This window comes from Suncus etruscus, chromosome 7, assembly GCF_024139225.1.
Source record: "Suncus etruscus isolate mSunEtr1 chromosome 7, mSunEtr1.pri.cur, whole genome shotgun sequence".
Classification (NCBI taxonomy): domain Eukaryota; kingdom Metazoa; phylum Chordata; class Mammalia; order Eulipotyphla; family Soricidae; genus Suncus; species Suncus etruscus.
In genome coordinates, this window is record NC_064854.1 from 26,619,429 (window position 1) to 26,644,203 (window position 24,775).

At 39.6% G+C, this 24,775-nt stretch overlaps 1 protein-coding gene and 1 non-coding gene across 2 annotated transcripts in view; both read right to left on the bottom strand.

Annotated features, from left to right (window-relative positions):
• DNAJC1 (DnaJ heat shock protein family (Hsp40) member C1) overlaps positions 1–24,775 on the bottom strand; it is a 149,928-nt gene that overhangs the window by 17,999 nt on the left and 107,154 nt on the right. Inside the window, exon 9 of the mRNA XM_049777841.1 lies at positions 991–1,110. Within this exon, the coding sequence (XP_049633798.1) occupies positions 991–1,110 (120 nt within the window). The remainder of the gene's footprint in view (positions 1–990; positions 1,111–24,775) is intronic.
• On the bottom strand, positions 19,568–19,731 carry LOC126014576 (U1 spliceosomal RNA). Its single transcript, XR_007497602.1, has one exon. It is a non-coding gene; the product is annotated as a U1 spliceosomal RNA (small nuclear RNA).

A 24,775-nucleotide genomic window follows, 5' to 3' on the forward strand; every position in this document is an offset into this window, starting at 1 on the left:
TCCTTGACTTGGAACTTAACACAAAAACTGAACACAAAATGTTTTTTTGTTTGTTTGGGTTTTTGAGTCACACCCGGCAGCGCTCAGGGGTTACTCCTGGCTATACACTCAGAAATTGCTCCTGGCAGGCTCGGGGACCATATGGGATGCCGGGATTCGAACCACCATTCTTCTGCACTGCAAGGCAAACACCTTACTTCCATGCTATCTTGCGACCTCGTAACACAAAATGTTAAGTAGAAACTTTAAAAAAAATAATAATAATAAAAAAGAAACTTTTCCAGATAAAAATTTTGCCTATTGAATATAACATTCAGTTTCAGTAAGTTACAATAACCTAATCACAGATGACAATGCTAATTAATAATGGTAGTCTCTATGTTTGAATTATATATCTCTTCTATATAATATACAGATACAAGTTTTTATATAACTATACATAGCTTATATATACACAATATTGAATTATATATAACTAACAATAGCTATATAATGTCTATCTATCCTATTTTTGTTAAAAAACTTGTCAGAGTGGATGGTAGATACAATCCTTGAAATAAAAACAAACATAGAAATATCACTCATTTAAATAATGCAAACCACCTGTCTAAATATCTACAGCAATCTCTACTTCAGCGTTAAAAAGATCCAGCTGAAATACAACTTCTCCAAGTCGAATCAGTCTGAGAACTGTTTTTTCCACAGAGTCAGGGTCACTATAAACACAATAACTAGCATTGTGTTTCTGTGATTAGGTTACAGTAGCTTAAGTCTCCAAACACTGGAATTCCTCACACAGCTGCTAATTGTGATCAGGGGACTGGCTGACATCTGCTTCTAGCTTATTTCATTAATGGTTCACTTCCAGGTCCTAAAAGAATTGTAGCCTTTCTCCAAAGATAATGTTGGACCTATCTATGCCTGCCTGTTACAGTGGTGACTTGTTCTGGTTTGTCACTCTCCATACAATGCAAATCTGAGTAAACTCACATCTGTCACCGATCGACCCAATTCATGGGCAATCTTTTCCCATCGACCTGGAGTCCCTCCTGGGAACTTAACCATACTTCTAGTCAGCTGGCTGAGGTCCTCTTCTGTCCATTCAGGTGCCTGCACAACAGTCAAAAAAAAAAAGTTATCAGGATAATGTTTGGTGAAACATTTCATAAGTTTGAAACAAATTATTGCCAATATGCTTTAAGAGAACCATTAAAATGCTTTTCTGTAGGCAAATGTTTGAGTTGCATCTTTAACAAAATGCAAAGCTATAGCAAGCTTTTACATTTTTCCATGTATGCCAAATAAGAAAGCAAAAATATTGTGATGCTGGGCTTTTGAAGACATTAGGGTGAGGGATGACTCAGTTTTGCGTTAAAGTGAAGACCTGTTTTCTGCCTCTGAAATGCATCTGGTCACTGTTGTAAACAAATGAAAACCTAAATAAATAAATGTGCTAGTTAAAATCAGGACATACTTATTTTATCTGTTCTACAGAAAAGTAATTATAAAAGTAATCATTTCAAGGAGTTTGTCCAAATGCTAGCATTTTATGTTTCAATTAAAAACCCTTTTATGACTAGAACTCAAACCATCATGTATGTCACACAAAGAAACATTTTATATTTTTTTGGTTTTGGGACATACCCAGCATTGCTTAGGGAACCATATGGGATGTAAGAAATTGAACCTAGGTCAGCTGCGTGCAAGGTAAGTGCTCTCCCCTCTATATTATAAATCTTGCTCTAACATTTCTTTTTGAGCATTGAAGAGCTGAACAAAATTTTAAGTTGTATATAAAATCCCTTAAATGTTACAAAAACATTCTCTTGCAACAGCAAAAGTTCTAAGCAAACTGTCTCTATGTTTGATCAGTGTTAGGTGGTTAAACTAACAGTTGCATAAATAAAAAAAACTATCAACTATCAATTACCAAGTTAAAATTATTTTACCTTCCAATTTAGTACTATTTCTGACTAGAGGCAGTAACCACTCAGATATTAAACAACCGTCTTAGAGCAAGCAGAGAGGTGGAGGAAGCCCACCTTATTTTTCCTTTAATTAAAAAGAAAGCAAAAAAGGGAAGAAAAGCGTTGAGGAAACCTTTTCTAATCACCATTTCCGATAATGAACAGGCATACATCAGGCCGTTTGCATTACAGAACCATCAGTACAGAACAACAGTCAGAGGTGAGTGACCCCAGGGACTATCTCCACAGCTACAGCAAAGCTTCTCCCTGACACTAATCCTCCCTGTCATTCTCCCACTGTGTTCTAACCACACTGACATCCGCCTGCCTCACTGCAAGCTTAACGGGGCCTTTCCTGACTTTTTACTGTCTCCCCCAATCAATGGTTCAAGCGTGCTCTTTTCACCATGTCCAAATGGCAGCTTCACTCCTAATCAAAGTGCACTGCCCCCGTTAAAGGGCTTTCCGAAAGGCTCTCCCATTTGCATTCATTTGCAAAGCAAACTACTTTTATTCACTTTGTTCTGCTATCAAGAATGTTCCTTGAAGCAGATAAATTGGCATAAATACAACCTGCCACTTAAGAGTCAGTAAATAATAGCCAATAGTAGGGAGGATTTTATCAATCATTCTATATTGTATCCACTAAAAGCTGAAAGCCTTAAACATATTCATCAGTACAACCCTTACCATGCATGCACAAATTCACTTAGATAAAAAGGTGGCCCACATTGAGTATGCCTGGAATTTCTCTGATACTTAATGAATTATCAGAAATTCTCCAGGTCAGATCAGTGAGAAATGTATTTTTGTAAGAAGCTTATTTGTTTTAATTTATCTGGGAGAAAAACTATTATTCAGATATCATTTAGGGGCACGTAAACTTATAGCAAGGGCATACAATGAAAGCACCAAATTAACACAAAGCACTCAAGCCACAGAGTATATCAACATGATTTAGTGCTGTGTAAAGTCATCTTATTTTTGCATTAAAACAAAACGCAAAATTTTGGAGAGGGCAAAATTGGCTAATATGTCAGTAAAATATAAGCCATTGTTTCATATAACAAGCTAATTCTTTGAAATCGTTTCTATTTTTCATAGACTGGCTTTCCAAATATGCTGCCTGTTGAAAATGTATATTACAAATTAATTTGATTTTAATTGCTTGTTAATGAGACTAAAAACAGCCTGCTTTTTTATTTTTTGTTTTCTAGAGTAAAACAAATTTAAAATTCTTGATACTGAGAGTGCATTAAATCATTTTACCCCTAAGACCATCTTTCCTTTCAGTTTCATAGCTGTTTCACGGACATCGTTCTTTTTATTAATTTTTTTTAAAAAAAAGATCGATAATAAGTAGTACCCTAATCTGACATCTTTGAGGGAATCCTTTTTAGCAATTCATTACTCTCTCTCTTACAGCTGTAAGGCACTTTGGTGAATGTGTAATTCCTCAGCGATAGTTAGTTGTGTCTTTAGAAGTAACAGAGCCTACTGTGATCCAGCTTCTAGAGGCAGGCGCGAGGGTGGCCGTGGTGTGAATGCATTCTCCTTGTTCTAATCTGGAGCCAACTGGAGCTGTGAAAGTCAAATGAATGCATCAGCATACTGCTTTGCCACTTAAAACCATGTGTGTCCAATATTACTGAGACACTGGGCCAAAAATTCATCTCTCCAGTAAAGTAATGGAAGCTACCACATGGTGTGGGGACAGCTGTTTGACTGCACAAGCATTCCAATTTTGCATCAGAAAAGCCCCTCTCTGGGAATAAATCTCCATACTGAATACAAAATAAAAAGTCAAAAATTTCAAATGATTCAATAGTTTAAAATGTAACGAGCCCCAAATATATCTACAGAAGTTTACGAGCTGATAGGAAAAAAATGTAAATTGTTTTCCCAAATAATGTTCCTTTGGGATAGATTTCTGTTCTAAAGCAGCTATGTCTAAAGATTTGGTTTCTCTCAAATTCCTTAATATTCTTGGAAGGCAGGCTTCAGAGAGGGGGCGGGGGACACATAGTAGGTATTTTAAGTAACCTATAAATGCTTTTCCCCTCACAATGTTAGACAATAAAAATGTTAATTACAAGGTATATAATTACAACATTTTCTTACGTCAATTATAAAAGGTTCATATTTAATAAAAATTGAAATGAACAAAATTTCCAGTGAAACTACCTATTAATAGGTCATTATATAGGTTAAATCATAATGAGGTATTGCAATTTTGAACTTGCAACTTATAAATTGAGCTGCATCTATTAAAAACATTTAATCAGAACTTTTACCTAATCATTTACAGTCTGGAAAGACAGCATGTGCCTGGGTTTGATTCTGCACTCGTGGTTTCCCAATGAGCCCAGATGTGGTCTCCAAATAACTATTCTCTACTGATTTTGTGTTTTAGACTGCATTTGCTGAACAATTTTCTTTTTCAATTTAAAAATGGAGGTGATGGGGCCGGGAAGGTGGCGCTAGAGGTAAGGTGTCTGCCTTGCAAGCGCTAGCGTAGGACGGACCGAGGTTCAACCCCCCACCCCCGAGTCCCATATGGTCCCCCCAAGCCAGGGGCAATTTCTGAGCGCATAGCCAGTAACCCTTGAGTGTCAAACGGGTGTGGCCCAAAAAACAAACAAAAAAAAGTAAAAATAAATAAAAATAAATTTAAAAAAATGGAGGTGATAAGTGTCCTTGACTACATATGGGACAAGTAGTATGTTAAAAAAACAAAACAAAACAACTAAAGCATCTCAAAGGTCTCTTAAGACAAGAGCAATTTTTGGGGCAAGAGCAATAGCACAGCAGTAGGGCATTTTCCTTGCACACGGCTGACCCAGAATAGACCAGGATTTGATCCCTGGCATCCCATATGGTCCCCCAAACCTGCCAGGAGCAATTTCTGAGCACAGAGCCAGTAGTAACCCTTAAGCATTGCTGGGTGTGGCCCTGAACAAACAAACAAACAGAACAAAAAAAAAAAAAACTTTTTATTTTTTTTTTGGTTTTGGGGTCACACCCAGCGGCAGCGGCGTTTAGGGGTTACTCCTGGCTCTGCGCTCAGAAATCACTCCTGGTAGGCTCGGGGGACCATATGGGATGCTGGGATTTGAACCACCATCAGTCCTGAACTGGCTGTGTACAAGGCAAAAGCCCTACTGCTCTGCTATGCTATCTCTGGCTCCAAAAACTTTTTAGAAGGCTCCATCCTGAAGATGCCAAGTTGGCTCCTTCAGCAGCACTCATCACTTCCTGTGGTGCCTGGTAAGGCTTCCTTCTCGTTGGCTTGGCTACCATGTTCGAAGTGTGCCCTAAAGGTAGCAAAATCTTTCAAAAAGTTTGCCACCTAGGGTTGGAGAGATAGTATGTGGGTAAGGCTCTTGCCTTGCATATGGCTGGTTGAGTTCCATCCCAGCACCCCCACACTCACTAAGAGTGATCTCTGAGCATAGAGCCGGCAGTAAGCCCTAAATACTGCCAGGTATGGCCTCAAAATCAACAAAAACAAAAATTAAAGGAAAAAGGTTGCCACCGGCAAGGTAGATTCAGAAATTCAGAGTAAGTGATAAAACTTACAGCTTACACAAAAACTTACTTTGTTTTGGGGTTAAACCTGGGGGTGCTCCAGGGTGTTACTTCTGGCTCTGCACTCAGGAATCATTTCTGGCAGAGCCCGAGGGGGATGCTGGGGTTGAACCCATTTAGCTATGTTTAAGGGGAATGCCTGTTGAGGTTCATCGAGTAGGGAGTTTGCCTTGCACGCTGCTGACCAGGGTTTGATCTCCAGCACCCCATGTGGTTCCCCGAGCTGCCAGGAGTAATTCCTGAGTACAGAACCAGGAGTAATGACTGAGCAACTCTGGCTAAAAAGGCTGAAAAAAAAGGAAGCGCCTTAGCTCCATAACCACTGTCCTATCGCTCTGTTCTGAAATTTACAGTAATCAAAGAGCACTATGATGACCAAGTAGGGATCAGTGCATGCTTACACAGAACATCAGCTACTAAGCTAGTGTCCACCTAGCCTGGAGGATCAGAGGAAGCGACCACTGCATTCTAGTAACGATGTTAAGAATTAGACTGGTGGGCCCGGAGAGACAGCACAGCGGCGTTTGCCTTGCAAGCAGCCGATCCAGGACGTAAGGTTGGTTCGAATCCCGGTGTCCCATGTGGTCCCCTGTGCCTGCCAGGAGCTATTTCTGAGCAGACAGCCAGGAGTAACCCCTGAGCACCGCTGGGTGTGGCCCAAAAAACAAACAAACAAAAAAACCCAAAGAATTAGACTGGTGGGGCCGGCGAGGTGGCATTAGAGGTAAGGTGTCTGCCTCGCAAGCGCTAGCCAAGGAAGGACTGCGGTTCGATCCCCTAGCGTCCCATATGTTCCCCCCAAGCCAGGGGTAATTTCTGAGCGCTTAGCCAGGAGTAACCCCTGAGCATCAAACGGGTGTGGCCCCAAAAAACCAAAAAACCAGAAAACCAAACAAAAAGAATTAGACTGGTCAGCAGAAGGAAACTTCTCTTACCTACAGGTAGTTTGAGAAAATTAGTTCAAATTCCTTGTTCTCTCTCTTTTGGGAAGAAACAATAAACCCCACACAAAAATATCTTATCCACCCTTTCAAAAAGGATTTTTTAAAAACAGGTCATTAAGGTTTAGATGTTTTGGCATACTGTTAGGAGCTAATTAACACAGGAAAATTATGGCCAACTGCAAAGGCCTTGAGGTGAAAGCACATCTAAGATGCCTAGCAAAAGGATGGGAAAGACTGAAGCAGAGCAAGCAAAGAGGGCAGAGGGAGGAGATGAGGCCAGAGAGATAAGGAGGTCAAATCACATCAGGGTTTAGAGGTCACTGCAAAGTCGGGCTCATTCATTCTTTACTCTGCATGACACATGAAACAATTGGAGGGATTTCCCTCCTCTTTCAGCTGCTTGTGTGCTGATTCTGTTTGCTGAGAAGAGTTTATTTACCAAGGTGTGGGTGGGCCAGCTAGTCACTGATGAACTCTGTAAGCTGGAAGAGGAGATTCCCACAAGGCAGGAGTGAACGCAGGTGGAGGGGACACAGCTGGCCCAGGAGGACCGCACAGAAAACCACGTCAATTAAGTTGTGCTCCTTTACATTATGGGGCTAATAATTTACCACACTGGCCTGACAGTTGAGTGATGCTAATCTGTGGAATTTTCCTAACAAAGCTGGATTAAAAACAAAAACCAAACATCTACTTGGGAATTTTTTTTTCTCAACTAGTGTCGAATGTAAGTACAAAATTCTGCATGCTCAATACTTCCAAGGAGGACATAATAACTAGCTCAGGAGAGAAGCTACTTCAAGATACGGAGGAGAAAAGTAGGGCATCGGGGTCAAACACTTCAAATCCTGTTTGAGAAGTTTGTGAGTCAGAGCCCAGTACTGGAAGGTCTGCATAGCTGAGCTCTTAGATCAGGGATCTTCTTGGCTCCATAAAACTTTTTGCCTCTATTAGTTCTTTCCTTAGAGCAGTAAATTCAAGTTAGGACAGAGATCTGGACAAGGGCAACTAACTGCTTCTCTCACGATCTTTTATCCAGTCTTTCTGTCCCAGATCCACCTTCAGCTTGTGAGTTTTTATAACTTGAATTCCCCTCATCTCATAGCAAGGCCTCCCTCCCAGAGAGGAGGGAAACAAGACCCAAGTAGTTACTGATTGATTAACCACTGTGCTCCACCTTCTCAAGTTTTATCAATACTCTCCATCAGCCAGAATTGTTTCTTTCATTGTCTTTGTTCTCAGATTTATGCTGATTTACTCTCTCTCTCTCTCTCTCTCTCTCTCTCTCTCTCTCTCTCTCTCTCTCTCTCTCTCTCTCTCTCTCTCTCCCCTCTCTCTCCTCTCTCCTCTCTCTCTCCCCTCTCTCTCTCTCTCCTCTCTCTCTCTCCCCTCTCTCTCTCTCTCCCCCCCCCCCCCCGTTTTATTGGGGGTTAGGGGCACCCAATTGGTGCTCAGGGAATTGATAGTAGCTGCTCTGGCAATTCTCAGCTAACAGGTAACAGCCAGGGTGGTGAAGGCTACACCAAGAGATTCTTGGGGAATGAAGCCCTGTATTATCTCCCAATGCTCTTTATACCTATTTTTCTTTTCTATTTTGTTTTGATTTGGGGCCATACCAGTGACTGCTCTAGGGTTGCTCGTGGCTCTGCACTCAGGAATCACTCCTGGTGGAGCTTGGCAGACCAGACCTGTCATGTGCAAGTCAAATCCCAACCCACTGGACTATCTCTTCGGCCCATTTTGTGAGAAGTCACCAAAAAGTAATGATAAGTAAAGATGATATACTTAAAAATTTAAATGGAAAAATATGTGAAGTAGTATTAAAAACTGATAAGATCACATTATTCAAATACTTGAATGGGAATGTGAAATGTACGACTTTACCAACAAAACTTTGATAAAAAGGGCAGGTTGGCTCTTGTGACTCCATAACAATGGTTCTGTCTTAACTTACAACCTACCTAAGTTCCACTGCCATGCCTTCACAGCCTTCAGAAATAGTGAGGATTTCACAAAATTTAAACAAGACACCCTGTATAGATTTATTGAATATGATAGGAAATAGACACAAATGCACTTGTCTTGCCAAAGCCACTCAACTACTACTGCTGTCTAAATTCTTCAGCATCAGAGAACCCACTGTTTTAAAATATTACACATGGTCTTAGACAGTGACTCAATGAGTAATACATTAAATATTTGGCACTTAAAAATTATATTGATAAAGTGGAGCCCCACAGACTAGTTCCTCCCCCATTAGTTAATAAGGTCCAATAAATTAAAACGGGGTCTTTAAGGAATGAAATCCATTATACTACACATATTTAAAAAAGGGGTGATTATCCCCACTGTTTTTGCCATTTAGCAGCCCAATTTAGCCTGTTCTTAAATGTGGGAAGAATGAACAGCACCTCACTGTGGATTACTCAACCTTCATGCTGTGGATCTCATTAAGGCCTCAATGGCTGATATTATTGAAGCTACTGCCTCCATCTCATCAGCAAGTGGTAAATATTTTGTTACTATCAATTTTGTGCAGAGGCTTTGTTTTGTGTCTGTCAGTGGCCTCTTGAGTGCAGTTAGCCTTCACCTCCACAAAGATGAGGGACTTTTACTTTGCTGCACAAGGCCCTCAGAAGCCGTGTCATTGCAAACAGCGTTTGAGGGCAAGATCCTAGGTTCTGGCCTCTCCGGAATGAGAAGTATGACATCCTCTTGAGTTTTTTTCCTTTGAAATTCACCTCATTCAAGATACTCACAAGGGGAAGAGGCATCATCGCCTCACAGGTGGTGTAAGTGCCTGCCACCTTGGCTGACATCTTGAGAAGTACTTGGTGACCCAAATGTTACACACCTTTGATGCTGTCCGACGGTTGCTACTGACTTTCTCAGCTCTTACAACTTCTTTACATTTCTGGGGGGTTCTAGAAGAAATCTTTTGTCTCATTTACAAATTATATTTAAGCTTATTTATGTGACTATTTGCAAAGTAGCTCACCTTCAATGGGCCCCACTCTTTCTCTTACAACTAAAGACTCTAGAATTCTATACAAATGGCAAGATAATAGATGCTCCTGTGAGTGGCCCCCAAAGACTCTTTCCAGGGGACATTTGGCAACCTTCTCTGTGTTAGAATGTCAGTTGAGTAGGAGCAAGGGCTTTAAAGTGGCCAAACCACAAATAGCTAGACTTTCCTAAATCAGACTTTTCGTCTCAAACTCTTTATAGAGAGCACTTGGCTTCCATGTTTGAAGCCCTGGTTTTGATCCCAGGCACCACCGGAGTAAGACTGTTGATAAACATGGCAAAGGAAATCACAAATTGAGGGAAAATTAATAACAATACCTCTATGATTGCTTATCCATTTCCTATTGAGAAGATGTAAAAATATGGCTGCTATGCACGGACTTTGTTCTGTTTTATTATTTGGGGCAACACCTGATGGTGCTCAGAGCTTATTCCTGGCTCTGTGCTCAGGGATCATAATTGGCAAGGCTTGAGAGACATATGCCAACTTGTTATATAGTAAGTGCCCAAGAGAGGATTCTTGACTAATCTGATGATCAGACCCAGATCTGTACTACTGTACGAGGAGTATTGACATTCACATTCCTGTCACAAAACTGGCTCTATACTCAGGAATTCTTCCTGGCAGTGCTTGGGAAATCATATTAAAAGCTGGGAATTGAACTTGGGTTGGCCACGTGCAAGGCAAGTACCGTACCACCAATACTATTGCTCCAGTATTTGCTTCAGATGTATTACATAACTTAAACTATACAACCATCTGAGATAGTACTGTCCATGTTACATAACAATGAGAGGTTATATAATTGTCCAAGATCTCATAAATCTAATTCACTATTCAAAACCTATCCGTACTCCCCATTTCCTAGGGGGCAAATTCAAGTTTCTATTCATGAATTTAAAGACTGGGGATCCAGTTCTGGCCTCCCTCTCCAGTTTATTTCTATCACACATCATTATCCCTTAGATATTCAGAACCACTGGTGAAGCATTCAGTGTGTTTCTGCTCTCTGGCTTTTGGTTATTTCCCCTCTGTTCAAGAATCCTATCATCTGTATCATCTAGCTAATAATCTTCCTTCATTAGGAAGTTTTCCTCTGTGATGCTTTTCTAACTTCCAAGATACTGACGTTTCCCTTCTCTTATTCTCACTTTATGCCATTATGGAATTTTGTAAAAGTAAGTAAATTATATTATGACAGTATCTTTATGTAACTGTTTCTTTGTATAGAGTTCAGTCCCCTAAGTTTTGTGATTCTATCTTTCATTTACATATCTTTTGCAAATTATAAATGTATAATATAAATATAAATTATAAATTCATTATAAACGAATAACTGAACAATGAGGATTTGAGAGAAAAGTAGAAGAAATAAATGGATAAGAAATAGATGAGCACCCTATTAAGCTCCTCTTTGAAGGTAGGAAATTCTAAATGTATTATTAGAAGAGAATATAGCCCATACACAAGAGGGAAATGATAATAATTATCAATTTCTCCCTAGGAGGAAGGGTTCTCAAGATGTAGATCTCTTGCTCAATAAAGTTACAAGTCTACCAAATATACACTTTCAAGTCTCAAGGGACATTTTTATTTAGAATTTATAGCTCTTAAAGTTAAATGTGATCTCCAGGGAACAAGTTTTCTGTCTTCAAGCAGAAAAATTACTATATTATCTTATTTGGGAAAAATAACTGAAACCAAAAGAAATTGAAAGATTTTTTTTTTAAACACAGAATTTATGGTATGGGGAAAGTAGAAATCTGTAGTATTCTTTCCATTTTATTCAACTATGGTCATACATATTGGTTAATGGTTTTATTATTCAACAGAATAGCACTTGAGTCTTAGTTTATTAACTGTTATCCTCTTTGTACACTGAAATCTAATTACATTTTGTAAAGAATGATGGGCAATATTTTCTACTATATTCTTTTAGAACAGTCTAATATCAATGGCTTGTCATATTATTTAATAAGATTTAATAGCATTAAAAGGGATTGGAATCCATTTGACCTAACAATCTTCTCTCTTTCTATACACACACACACACACACACACACACACACACACACACACACACAAACACAGTGGTGCTCAGGGGTTGCTCCTGTCACTATACTTAGAAATCACTCCTGGCAGGCTGGGGGTGAGGTGGGTGGCCAGAGATCATATGGCATGCAGGGGATCGAAACCAGGTCGGTCAAATGCATGGTAAATGCCTTACCTGCTGAGCTATCATTTTGGCCCCATAATCCCATTCTTATAAGACATTACATTTTATTTTTTTAGCTCAGCAATCCATGATTAGTTGTTTAAGTTACAAATATGTATTAAGCTGTCACTGATGATGGGCATATAGAGTAAATCACAGAGTATGAACGTATATATTAGGAGCACTGGAGTGTTCATGTTGAGCATGTGGGAGGCCTGTGTTTGATCTCCAGCACTGCATAGTCCTCAATGATCTAGGAGCAACCCCTTAGCATCAGTGGGTGTGGGTCCCAAAACTTAAAAATAAAACACCTCTTCCCCAAACACACGTCAGGCTGGAGATGTGGGTCAAATGGCAGGCTTGCATATGCAAGGCTCTGGGCTCAATCCCTGGAACCAAAGCTCTGGCACCGCTCTGGTGACTCTGGTGGTTCACAAGGAGTGGCCCCCACAATATGCCATATATAAGGATCAAGATACATTTCATAATCTCCTTTCTAGTTTTATTTATTTATTTTGTTTGTTTGTTTTTGGGTCACACCCGGCAGCACTCAAGGGTTACTCCTGGCTCAACGCTCAGAAATCGCTCCTGGCAGGCTCAGGGGACCATATGGGATGCCGGGATTCGAACCACCGTCCTTCTGCATGCAAGGCAAACACCCTACCTCCATGCTATCTATCTCTCCATCCTCTCCTTTCTAGTTTTATTACATCATCTGAGAACAAAGTCCTAGATTCTCAGAAAAATAAAATCCTAAGTGTTCAGAAGACATTTGATGCATTGAGAGACTATATGGTCATTGAAAGTATCACCATTAAAAAGTGAAGGCTTCTGTAATTTACAGAGAAAAAAAAACCAAACAATCCAGGAGCCAGAGCGATAGCACAGCAGTAGGGCATTTGCCTTGCACACTGCTGATCCCAGAGAGACCCGGGTTCGATCCCCAACATTCCCCAGAGCCTGCCAGGAGTGATTTCTGAGTGCAAAGCCAGGAGTAACTCCTGAGTGCCACTGGCTGTGGCCCCTCCCCAAAATGTTTGTGATATTCTACTGTGAATACCTCTTCATTGAGGTGTCCCACCTACACCCTTATTATAGGACTTAAAAAAAAATCCTAGACTTGGGGCAATTAGAAAACAGTATTTACATTGCCTTCAGTCTGGGGTTTTGACTTTTGGGTTAATTGTTCAGAACCATTGAATTTTTCCCATTCTCCATTCAAAGAAAGGCAGTCTTTTAAGACTAGGTTTTATATAGGAGATTCAACTCTAGATCCCTATAGATCCAAAAGCACATATTTTGTCTTCTGGTACTAAAACTCCAGGTACCAAAGTATTCTGTGGTGTTAGTTTCTGCTTATTTCTGTGGTTTTGAATTGTTGTCACTGGCAGTAACACTACAATATATATATATATATATATATCCTTTAATTATTTTAATAAATAATATGATTATATTATTTTGTTTTTATTACTTAAATTTGAATCTAATGGGCAGGGATTGACACTGACAGTAATAGTTAATAGTTGGGAATGATCACTCTGGACAAAAAATGGTTGCTGAAAGGAGGTAAGGTCATATGCATGATATCCCTCAGGGGGACACTGGACATTGGTGGTAGGAAATGTACACAGGTAAAAGGTGTTGGGCATTGCATGACTAAAACTTGAACAACTTTGTATCTGTATTTCATAGTGTTTAAAAATAAATTAAAAAAAATTAGGGGCCGGCGGGTGGCGCTAGAGGTAAGGTGCCTGTTTTGCCTGCGCTAGCCTAGTATGGACCGCGGTTCAATCCCCTGGTGTCCCATATGGCCCCCCCAAGCCAGGAGTGACTTCTTAGAGCATAGCCAGGAGTAACCCCTGAGCGTCACAGGGTGTGGCCCAAAAACAAACAAACAAAAAAAAATTAAGGGCAGGATTCAATCTTTCAAGTTGCTAGGAAGTTCTCAAGAATTAATTTAGACTTAATTCCATGTCTAATCATTCACTTTGTCTATACCAATATAACATGTATAAGCATAGTTAACTTAGGGGTTTGTTTTTGGGCTGTACATGAAGATGCTCAGGACTTACTCCTGGCTCTGTGCTGGCAGACTTGGGAGAACAGATTGGGTGCCAGGGATCAAACTTGGGTATGCTCATGAAGGGTAAGTGTTTAGCCATTACATTTTACTCTGACCCTTACCCTATAGGTTTTGTTTGTTTGTTTTAGGTACTCCTAGCTTTATGTTCAGGGGCCATATGCAGTGCTAGGGTTAAAAATGGATTGGCCACATTCAAAGTAAGCATAGCTCCTTAACCCCTACTATCTCTCCAGTTTCTTAACCTATAATTTCTGGGACTATGGGAAGAATCCAGAGTTGTTTTAGAAGATACAAGAGCTAATGATTTGCAATTAGATGATTTGCATTAGAACACAAACAAATAGGGGCTGGAGGACAACACAGCGGGGAGGGCATTTGCCTTGCACAGGCAGGCCAGGATTTGATATCCAGTATCCCATATGGTCCCCATCAAAAATAATTCCTGAGTGCAGAGCTAGGAGTAACTCCTGAACACCACCAGATGTGGTCCAAAACCAAAAACCAAAAATGAAACAAACAAAAAAAGAACAGACAAACATAGAACACAAAGAAAAATATATTAGCATAAATACTCATGTTTGAAATCTAGATTTTATAGGTACTAACATTTCGACACATTCTTCTTACTCTTCACTTTCTATTTAATCCAGTTTCCTTAATTCAGAAAGATCCCTTTGACAGTTATTTTTGTTTTTGTTTTTGTGTCACACCCGGTGGCACTCCGGGGTTACTCCCGGCTCTACGCTCAGAAATTGCTCCTGGCAGGCTCGGGGAACATATGGGATGCTGGGATTTGAATCGCCGACCTTCTGTATGCAAGGCAAATAAATGCCTTGCCTTCATGCTAACTCTCCAGCCCATCTTTGACAGTTCTTAATAGTATTTCACTTGTGTCTCTCTTTCTTTTAACTGTTCATGATTTTTGCCTCCTCCAAAGATAGTCATGTGGAGCCCATCATTCCTGTCTAGTGAATGAGCGGGTAGATCTTGACGATTCATCCTCTCTCTCCTCTGACTCTGCTAGTTACCCCATTCAGTACTTAATTATCTGCTTCTCACACCAGCATAAGTTTCTAACTGGCATTACTCCTTCCTTATGAATCATTAAATATTTCTAAAATACAGACTTAATGATATCATTTTACTATCTACAAAATTGGATTAAAAACTTTAATTTCATACTTAAAATTGAGACTTGGCTGAACCCACTTTTACAAACTTGTTTCCCTTAGCTAAACGACATTACTCTCTATTTCCAGTAATATGCTTTGAATAGCTCTGTCTCAAGAGTGCTTTAAATCAGTCAAGTTCCTCTCTCCAAATGGTTTCTCCCACCCCACTTCCAAACTCTTCATAAGATACTTCTTCCCACGGTCCATGGGTAGAAATAAACTTGCTGTTTTCTGAATTGCAAATGTAATTTTAAAACACACAAAACACAGTATTCTTCAAAATATAGTTATTTAGGTTTTCAACTAGATGGAAGAGTAGGTAAAAACATGGATTATGAAAGTTAATGAAATGGGTTGGATCATGTTTCTGCCACTTAATTCTGGGAGTTATTTTCCTTTTTTGTATTTTAATTCTGTCATATATCATGAGAAAAATAACAGTATGTACCACCTGGAGTTGCTGGAGGATTACATGAGCAATGTAATATATAGATGGTACCAGTCACTTAACATATAGTAAAAATACGTCTCTTTGCATCAAGTAAACACATGATTTTCAATATTTGGGGGCAGTCAGCAAGTCTCTTTCTAGCTGAAAAAATATTACAACACAAAACCCCAGATAAGGGGCTGGAGAGATAGCATGGAGGTAAAGCGTTTGCCTTTCATGCAAGAGGTCATCGGTTCGAATCCCAGCGTCCCATATGGTCCCCTGTGCCTGCCAGGAGCAATTTCTGAGCATGGAGCCAGGAGTAACCCCTGAGCACTGCCGGGTGTGACCCAAAAACCACAAAAAAAAAAAAAAAAAAAAAAACCCAGATAATTAAAAAATATATATACACTCAAATAAGAAATAGTGCCACAAGAATGCAAATAGCCAAAAGATCACAGTAAGACAAATTTGTAACAAATAGAAATGACAGCCCAATGTAATAACATTTTTATTATTGACTTATTTTTTGGTTTTGGGGCCACACCCAGCAGAGCTCAGAGCTTATTCCTGTCCTTGTACTCAAGAGTTACTCCTGGTAATGCAAGGGGGACCATCTGAGTGCCAAGGATAGAACCTAGATTAGTTGCAAGAACACTATTTGGTCCTCTCTTGCTCTGAAATGGTATTTTTAAACATTTCATCTAAAAAAGGCAAAATGGGAGAACTGAGAACATAAAAGTTAAGAAACTATTAATGCATAAAACAAAATACCAGAGTAGGGTGGTTAGCTATGCGGCATTTCCAAGAGATCAATAAAAAAAGAGAAAAACAAAAGCTAAGAAAACTTAATTTATAAAAAAAGAAGCTAAAAGAAAGAACAACTGTAAATTTCCAAACATATGATTGTTACAAATTGGGGTTCAAGTACATATTTGAGAAAGTGGAGGATGAATAAGTCTTGTTTTAAATAATGCTAGATTGAAGATACATTCTCCCCTTTTTTGTTTTTGGGCCACACCTGGCAGTGCTCAGGACTGATTTCTGGCTCGACAGTCAGGGACCATTCCTGACAATGCTCAGGGAACCCTATGGGGAATGGAAACCCAGTCCACTGCATGGTGTGCAAGGCCCACCTGCTGTAATATTTCTTCAGCCCAAAGACACCTTTTTCTATGATGTGGCAGCTTCCTATGGGTTGCTACAAAGGAAAGATGTGAGGTCTTTGCAGCTATATCTTGAGCAACTCTCAGAGTAGTTATTAAATATGCAGCAAAGATGATCTGGCAGGAGTAAGATGGAAGATGGGCAGGATTACAGAGTGCAGTAAGAAAATTCCATCACAGCCCTACTATAATTTTTTTTTTTTTTTTAGCTTTTTGGGTCACACCCAGTGGTGCTCAGGGGTTACTCCTGGCTGTCTGCTCAGAAATAGCTCCTGGCAGGCACGGGGAACCCATGGGACACCGGGATTCGAACCAACCACCTTTGGTCCTGGATCGGCTGCTTGCAAGGCAAACACCGCTGTGCTATCTCTCCGGGCCCAGCCCTACTACAATTTAACATGGTCTCTCATAAGGTTCTTAGTTCAGCTATTGAAACTGTCAAAGGATGTTCTGATGAGCGACATATATGAACTCAGTAATTGGGAACACCCAGTAATATCTATCTCTCTAGTTGGAATGTAAATTCCAGGAGAAGAGGTTGTTATGTTCTCAAATGTTTCCCCAGGGTTCAGTTCAGTGCCTTGCACATGGTGGTCAGCAGATTAAGTATTAGCTGAAAGAATGAGTAAAACACAGTAAACACTTTTCAATCTTCACTGTAATAGCTGGATCATATGCAAACATTTTTCAAAAAGTCAGAATGAGAGGGACAAAGTTCTTAGAACACTTATATTAAATGAATATATTATTTGTATTAAAATATAAAAGTGAAAAGAAATATGTATCATCACTCAAATAAAGTTAATTTTCTTTTATTGTCACAAGCATGTGCCAATAATTGGATTCAAATATTTTTGTTGGTTCTATAAACTAAGTTGAAGAGTCTAATTCTTTTTTTTGCTTTTTGGGCCACACCTAGTGATGCTCAAGGGTTACTCCTGGCTATGTGCTCAGAAATTACTCCTGGCTTGGGGGACCATATGGGATGCTGGAGGATCAAACCACAGTTTGTTCTAGGTTAGCGCACGCAAGGCAAACACCCTACTGCTTACACCACCGCTCTGGCCCCCTGAAGAGTCAAATTATTGTTATTATTTTTTTTTTTTTGGTTTTTGGTTTATTTCCTGTGCCCTTAAACTTTCAGTTCTATGAGTAGTTTACTACTAAGTTCATTTTTTGTTTTGTTTTGTTTTGGGGCCATACCCAGCATAGCTCAGGGGTTATTCTTGCTCTGCACTCAGGAATCATTCTTGGCTATGCATGGGACACCTTATGAGATGCTAGTGATTGCACCCAGGTTGGCGCATGTAAGGCAAGAACCCTACCTACTATATTATTGCTCCAGGCCTACTACTGAGCTTTTGCTATTCATCTCAGTATTCAGAAAGTATAATCACATTATTCCACTCATGCAGGTTTAGGTTGTATGAGAAGATATGCAAAGAGACAATGGTCATTAAACAAGTTTTAGATAGTGACAGCAGAAAAGTAACTGTATTCTTTCTTCCTTTCTTCTTTCTTCTTTCTTTCTTTTTCTTTCCCTCCCTCCCTCCCTCCCTCCCTCCCTCCCTCCCTTCCTTCCTTCCTTCCTTCCCTCCCTTCCTTCCGTCCTTCCTTCCGTCCTTCTGTTTTTGTTTTTTGGGTCACACCCGGCAGCACTCAGGAGTTCCTCCAGGCTCAGAAATTGCTCCTGGCAGGCTTGGGGGACCATATGGGATGCCAAGATTTGAGCCACTGTTCTTCTGCATGCAAGGCAAATGCCCTACCTCCATGTTATTTATCTGGCCCCACTGTATTATTTCTTTTGGTATTTTAGTTCCTACACAGTGGTGCTTTGGGGGACCACATGATACCAGAGAAAAATACTGGGATTGGCTGCATGCAAAGACAGGAAATATGTATAATGTGTTTAAAGAAATGAACAATGTGGGCCCGGAGAGATAGCACAGCGGTGTTTGCCTTGCAAGCAGCCGATCCAGGACCAAAGGTGGTTGGTTCGAATCCCGGTGTCCCATATGGTCCCCTGAGCCTGCCAGGAGCTATTTCTGAGCAGACAGCCAGGAGTAACCCCTGAGCACCGCCGGGTGTGACCCAAAAAACAAAAAAAAAAAAAAAAAAAAAAAAAAAAAAAAGAAATGAACAATGTAAAACAATACAAGAATTAGAGATCTTTATAATTTACCAAAAAGATTAGAGAAAGTTTCATGTCTCATGTAGAGTCAACATTGAAATAAACTGAGTAGACAGGTTCAACACAGAAGCCATCCAGAATAATGACGGCCTGATACATATCGGATCAGAGCCTCAGAAGGAGGCAGAAGAGGGGACAAAGGTTACTATATAAAGTGGTAACTGGAAAATCAGCCTATTATCAATTAGTCAAACAAATTCCAAGGTATCACATGCATACCTAGACATGCATTGTGAGATGACAAGTTCTTTAACATTCCAGAAAGCAAAATACAGATTACTTTAAAAGCAGCAATCATTAGAGAAGTGACTTAGTGAAAATGGAAGTTAGAAGACAAATAGCATCAATGTGCTAGGAGATCATTGACAGCCTAGTATTTTGCAGTGAAGATGTTTTTTTTTAAGAGTGAAAGTAAAGGGGTAGAAATATAGTGCAGTGGATAGAGTGTTTGCCTTGAACACAGCTGGATGATACTCAAGCCCTGAGACCCTCCAGGAGTTATCCCACAAGCTAGGTGTGGCCCCAAAACAGGAGGCCAGAATTCAATACAGAATACAGAGGCCAGTACAGCAGATAGGGTGCTTGCCTTGTATGTGACTGACCTGGGTTTGATCCTTAGTATTCCATATGGTCTCCTGGGTATCGCCAAGAGGGAGCTAGGAATAATCCCTGAGCATTGCCAGATGTGGCCAAAAAAAACAAAACAAAACAACCCCAATCAAATAACAAAACAAAACAAAAAGAATGAAAGTAAAAATACACAGAAAAAAATTTTTATTTCAGGGGATAGCGCGAACACAGTCCCCCATCATCATAAATTATGCAGCTGAGTTTCCCACATTTGGGGAAATCGCAGGGGTCAGTACGCCCGGAGTGCAATGAGCGAGCCTCACCCTGGGGAAACCACCTTCCTGATCATGGAATTGCCCCTGCCAGGTAAGTATCACACAGAAAATTTTACCACAGACAATCTCTAGTTAGAACAGTCTAAAGGATGTACCTTAGGAAAAATAAACTGATTCCCAAAAGAAAATCTGAGAAATAAGAAAAAGAGAAAAGAAAAAGAATACTACTTGTAATGATTAAAACTAAGTCAACTAAAATACATTAACAATATAACAACTAAGGTAGAATAAAGAGTTATAATGTTCTGGGCCCGGAGAGATAGCACAGCAGTGTTTGCCTTGCAAGCAGCCGATCCAGGACCTAAGGTGGTTGGTTCGAATCCCGGTGTCCCATATGGTCCCCGTGCCTGCCAGAAGCTATTTCTGAGCAGACAGCCAGGAGTAACCCCTGAGCGTCAAATGGGTGTGGCCCAAAAACCAAAAAAAAAAAAAAAAAAAAAAAAGAGTTATAATGTTCCAACATCTTAATGTTATTTATGAAAATTTTGCAATTTCTATAGTAACAGATTTTGCAATTTGTGTATTAAAATAGAAATTGTATAACTTGCAGGCTAGTAGAAGGAAAAAAACAAATGGAAAAATAATCAGTCAAAAAGGAGGGAAGAAAGCACAGAAAAAGAAGCATGTTTAATTGGAGATATAATTAGTGTCAATGAGTGAGTAGTCAAATAAATCTGAAGTTCAGGGAAGAAGTCCTATGTAAATATATACACTTGGGAGTCATCAGCATAGAAATGGAATTTAAATCCAGAAGATCATTCTGAAAGGAAGAACAGGGAGAAAACAGAAATCTGAAGAAAAAGAAAAATGGGGGAGGAGAAAGATGGGATGTATTGGTGGTGGGAATGTTGCACTGGTGAAGGGGGGGTGTCCTTTATTATAACTGAAACCCAACTACAAACATGTTTGTAATCATGATGCTTAAATAAAAATATTAACTTAAAAAAATAAAGAAAAAGATAAAGCTCTGAGCATTCAGACATTCAGAAGGAAATAAAGGACATACTGACCTTGATTTTTAAAGAAACAAAGAGCTATACTGTTATAACAACAAAAATACCAAATGCTGATCAAATATTAGGCCACAAAGATAAAATAATGATAAATGTTTAGACACAGAAACCACTTCTGTGACAATCTGATTATGCAACAAAATATACCAAAAATGGTGTTGAGAACAAAAGGGTAGCCAATAATTATAAACCTAACAATATTAAATTTTTATAAGTTTTATTAATCTCTTCAAAGTAATTAAAGAAAATAAAATTGTGAATTATACTATTTAGAAATCTAAAGAGAACATTCATATAAAATGTCTGGTGATGATATAAGTACTCAGATGAAAATTTATAATGTTAAATGCATTTGTTAAAATGATATAAAATTAAATGGGAAAAAAGGCAAAAGGTGGGAAAAAGTAATGAATAAAAAGAAATTAAAAAAATTAAGGGTCTGCAGAGATAGCATGGAGGTAAGATTTTTGCCTTGCACACAGAAGGATGGTGGTTCAAACCCCGGCATCCCATATGGTCCCCTGTGCCTGCCAGGACCGATTTCTGAGCAGAGAATAAATAAAAAATACAATGAGATGACTTGCATACCTTAGAATGGTTGTACCATCCTAAGAAAATAAAGTATTTATTTATTTTTGGTTTTGGGCCACACCCGGTGATGCTCAGGGGTTACACCTGACTTTGTGCTCAGAAATCACTGCTGGCTTGGGGAACTGCTGTCCGTCCTAGGTTGGCGCATGCAAGGCAAACGTCCTACTGCCTGCACCACAGCTCCAGCCCCAGAAAATAAAGTATTTATAAACTGATGATAAAATACAAGAGCATTTGGATGCTTCGAAAAACTAACATTTCTAAAAAAACTAAAAGGAGTCCAGCTGGGAAGTGGCTTGCTTTGCATGCAGCTGGCCTACGTTCTATCCAGCACCTCATATGGTCCAGTCTACCAGGAATGATCCCTGAGTGCAGAGCAGTAAATCCACACATGTTCACAGCAGCAATATTCCCAATATCCAAAAAGCAAAATCAGCCCATATGTTTCATTGCTGTAGAGTGGAAAAAGAAACCATAGAATATGTTGTAAATATATATGTGTGTGTATATATTACATTTTGTATATATGTATGTATATTATACATAAATATATTATACATAAATAAATATATATACTGGCATATTATTCAGCCATCAAAACTATCAAGCCTATAATGTGGATAAACAGCAAATTATGCTGTAAAAGAAGGTAGGAACAAAAGTAACCTCTACTGAGATTTCATTTGTAGGAACTATCCCAGAGGTATGTCTAAAGAAACAGCTGCAAAAGTGGCTGCTAAGGCAGCTGGGGCAGGGCAGGAAAGGGAAGCAGTTCCTTGATGAGCAGAGTCCCACAAGGCTAAGGTCTAAGGGATGCACAGCATTGGCCTGTAAAAGTTAATTTGGGGGACTGAGAGATGGCTCAAAGGGCGAGAATAAATATTTGCAGTGGAAGCCCTTGGTTTAGTCCTCAAGCACAGCTGGAGGTGGGGGTGTAGTGGTGTCCCCAGCTCTGCCAGAGGTGTGTGGCCCTCCAGGTCCCCGCTGAGCAATAAATTGGCAGGATGAGAACTGCAGAATCCATCTGGGCACACACACACCCAACACCAATAGTGCCCACACACAGTTAAAGGAAGTTCGGTTTCATGTTAAGAGAATTTCTTCTCAATTAAAAATTCTTGTTTGAAAAAAAAAAAAACCACATTGGGAGAATCCACTAAAATGAAAAAAGACATTAAATACCTGGTATATTGACTGTATCATGGAACCACAAGAACTCTTATAAACTGGAGGTAGATGTATAAACTGATTAAAATTACTTAGGAAAACTGGGAATATTTAGTAGAGTTGAAACACATGTATATCCTGGCTCACAGCCTAGTAGGTATTGAAAAAAGTTTAAAGATTGAACTAATGAAGTTAACACTCATTTGATTTAGGCTACATTGGGTAGTGCTCAGGAGCTGCTCTCTACAGTGATTAAGAGGACAATGTGGTGCTGTGGCTCCTGCATGCAGGACAAACACTCCAGTCCTTTGAGCTCTCAATCTGGCCTAGCACTTTAAGGCACTGCGCTAAACACTAGGACACAAAGTAAAAAGACAAGGCCTTTCCCCTCTTCAACAGTCTGACAGATAAATACTTATAGCTGGTCCAATTGTTAATTACAATTAGAGGCAAGTCTAAATTTTATTTCTCTATCATTTCTAGAATTTCTTTTCAATATTGTTGCTTAAAGTCATTATAAAAAGGGTAATGATGACCAGGCCGGAGCAGTGGCTCAAGCGGTAGGGTGTCTAGCTTTATTAATGGTACTTTCCCATTATGTTAAAGCGCTAGAGAGCATGGCCTATCATTTACTCCTTAACATGCTTAAATATATCTTTCCTTGGTGTCTTTTCATTTTTTGGGGGGGGGCACAACTAGTGACACTAAGGAGCTAATTGCTACTGACTTGGGGGGTAATTTGGGATCAAACTGCAGTCCATCCTTGGCTAGCGCAGGCAAGGCAGACGCCTTACTGCTTGCACCACTATTCTGGCCCCTTGGTGTCTTTTCTTTTTTTGTTTTTGGGTCACACCTGGCAGCACTCAGGGGTTACTCCTGGCTCTATGCTCAGAAATTGCTCTTGGCAGACTCGGGGAACCATATGGGATGCTGGGCTTTCAACCACCGTCCTTCTGCATGCAGGGCAAACACCCTACCTCCATGCTATCTCTCCTGCCCCTTGGTGTCTTTTCTTAACATGTTTTTCTTCCAAGAATTAATTTCATATTTTTTTAGTATATTTAGGTGAGGAAAATGTGATTTTTCAGAAAATTTGATGGGGTCTGCACATGCCATTATCTTAACACAGATTCAACATGGAAGAGAAGAAACTGATCACGTTGATGAGGCAGTCAAACAAATGACAAGCAAATAAATTAGCATTCAGGAAAATATTTAGGAATTATACTTTAACCTCTCCTGATATAGTAAACTATATGTCTTATTTTTTTTTCAACCATAAGACACACCTTTTCCTCCTAAAAGTGTGTCTTATGGAGTTAATGCTGCCTGGAGGTTAAGCCTGAGTGCAGGGGAGGAGAGCATCTAAAAACTATGTTTGTCTTATGGTCAAGTGTGTCTTATAGAGAAAAAATATGGTAATTAATGGGACTGGATTAGGAAATACAATACAAAGCACAAAAACTTAATTTTGAGTTCAGAGCAATGGCGCAGCAGGAGGGAGTTTGCCTTGCATGCAGCTGACCCAGGACGAACTGCGGTTCGATCCTCCCAGTGTCCCATATAGTCCCCCAACCCAGGAGTGTTTTCTGAGCACATAGCCAGGAGTAACCCCTGAGCATCACTGGGTGTGGCCCCCCAAAACTCCAAAACAAAACAAAACAAACTTAATCCTATAATATACAATCAGAAAAAAAATACCTTATATGCTAATAGTGAAATCAGAAACACATGAAGATTTTGAAAAATTCTTTCTGCATACAACTACCTGGTTATATTTTAGGTATTATTGAAAATCTAGTCTTGAAAATAGAAATCTACCATGTTTACCATTTCTATTATCTCCTTCATCCTACAAAAATTTTAATTTATTTAAGTATGCCTTTGATATAACATCATAATCCTAACCGAGACAGAAATGGTTCATTTAGAGGGGCAGGGAATAAACAGGATATGGTATTCAGCCAATCAGTAATATATTACTTGACTGAAACAAGCAACAGGTTAGTTACTGGGAAGAGTGAAGCCTTCTCAGATTTCAAAGCAACATCAGTGTAATGAGAGTGAAGGCAGAACCGAGCAGGTGGCATGGGAGTTGCCATTATCTAAAGATGTCCAGGCTTAACTAAAGGCCTTCTTTAAAGACTTAATTGTCAACATCATCTCGCATTCTTCAAATTAACTACAAATGGTTTTCAATGTAGAAAAAAATTTTTTTTAAGCTTTTGGGCCACACCCAGAAGTACTCAGGGGTTATTCCCATCTCTTCACTCAAGAATCATTCCTGGTACTCAGGGGACGATATGAGATGC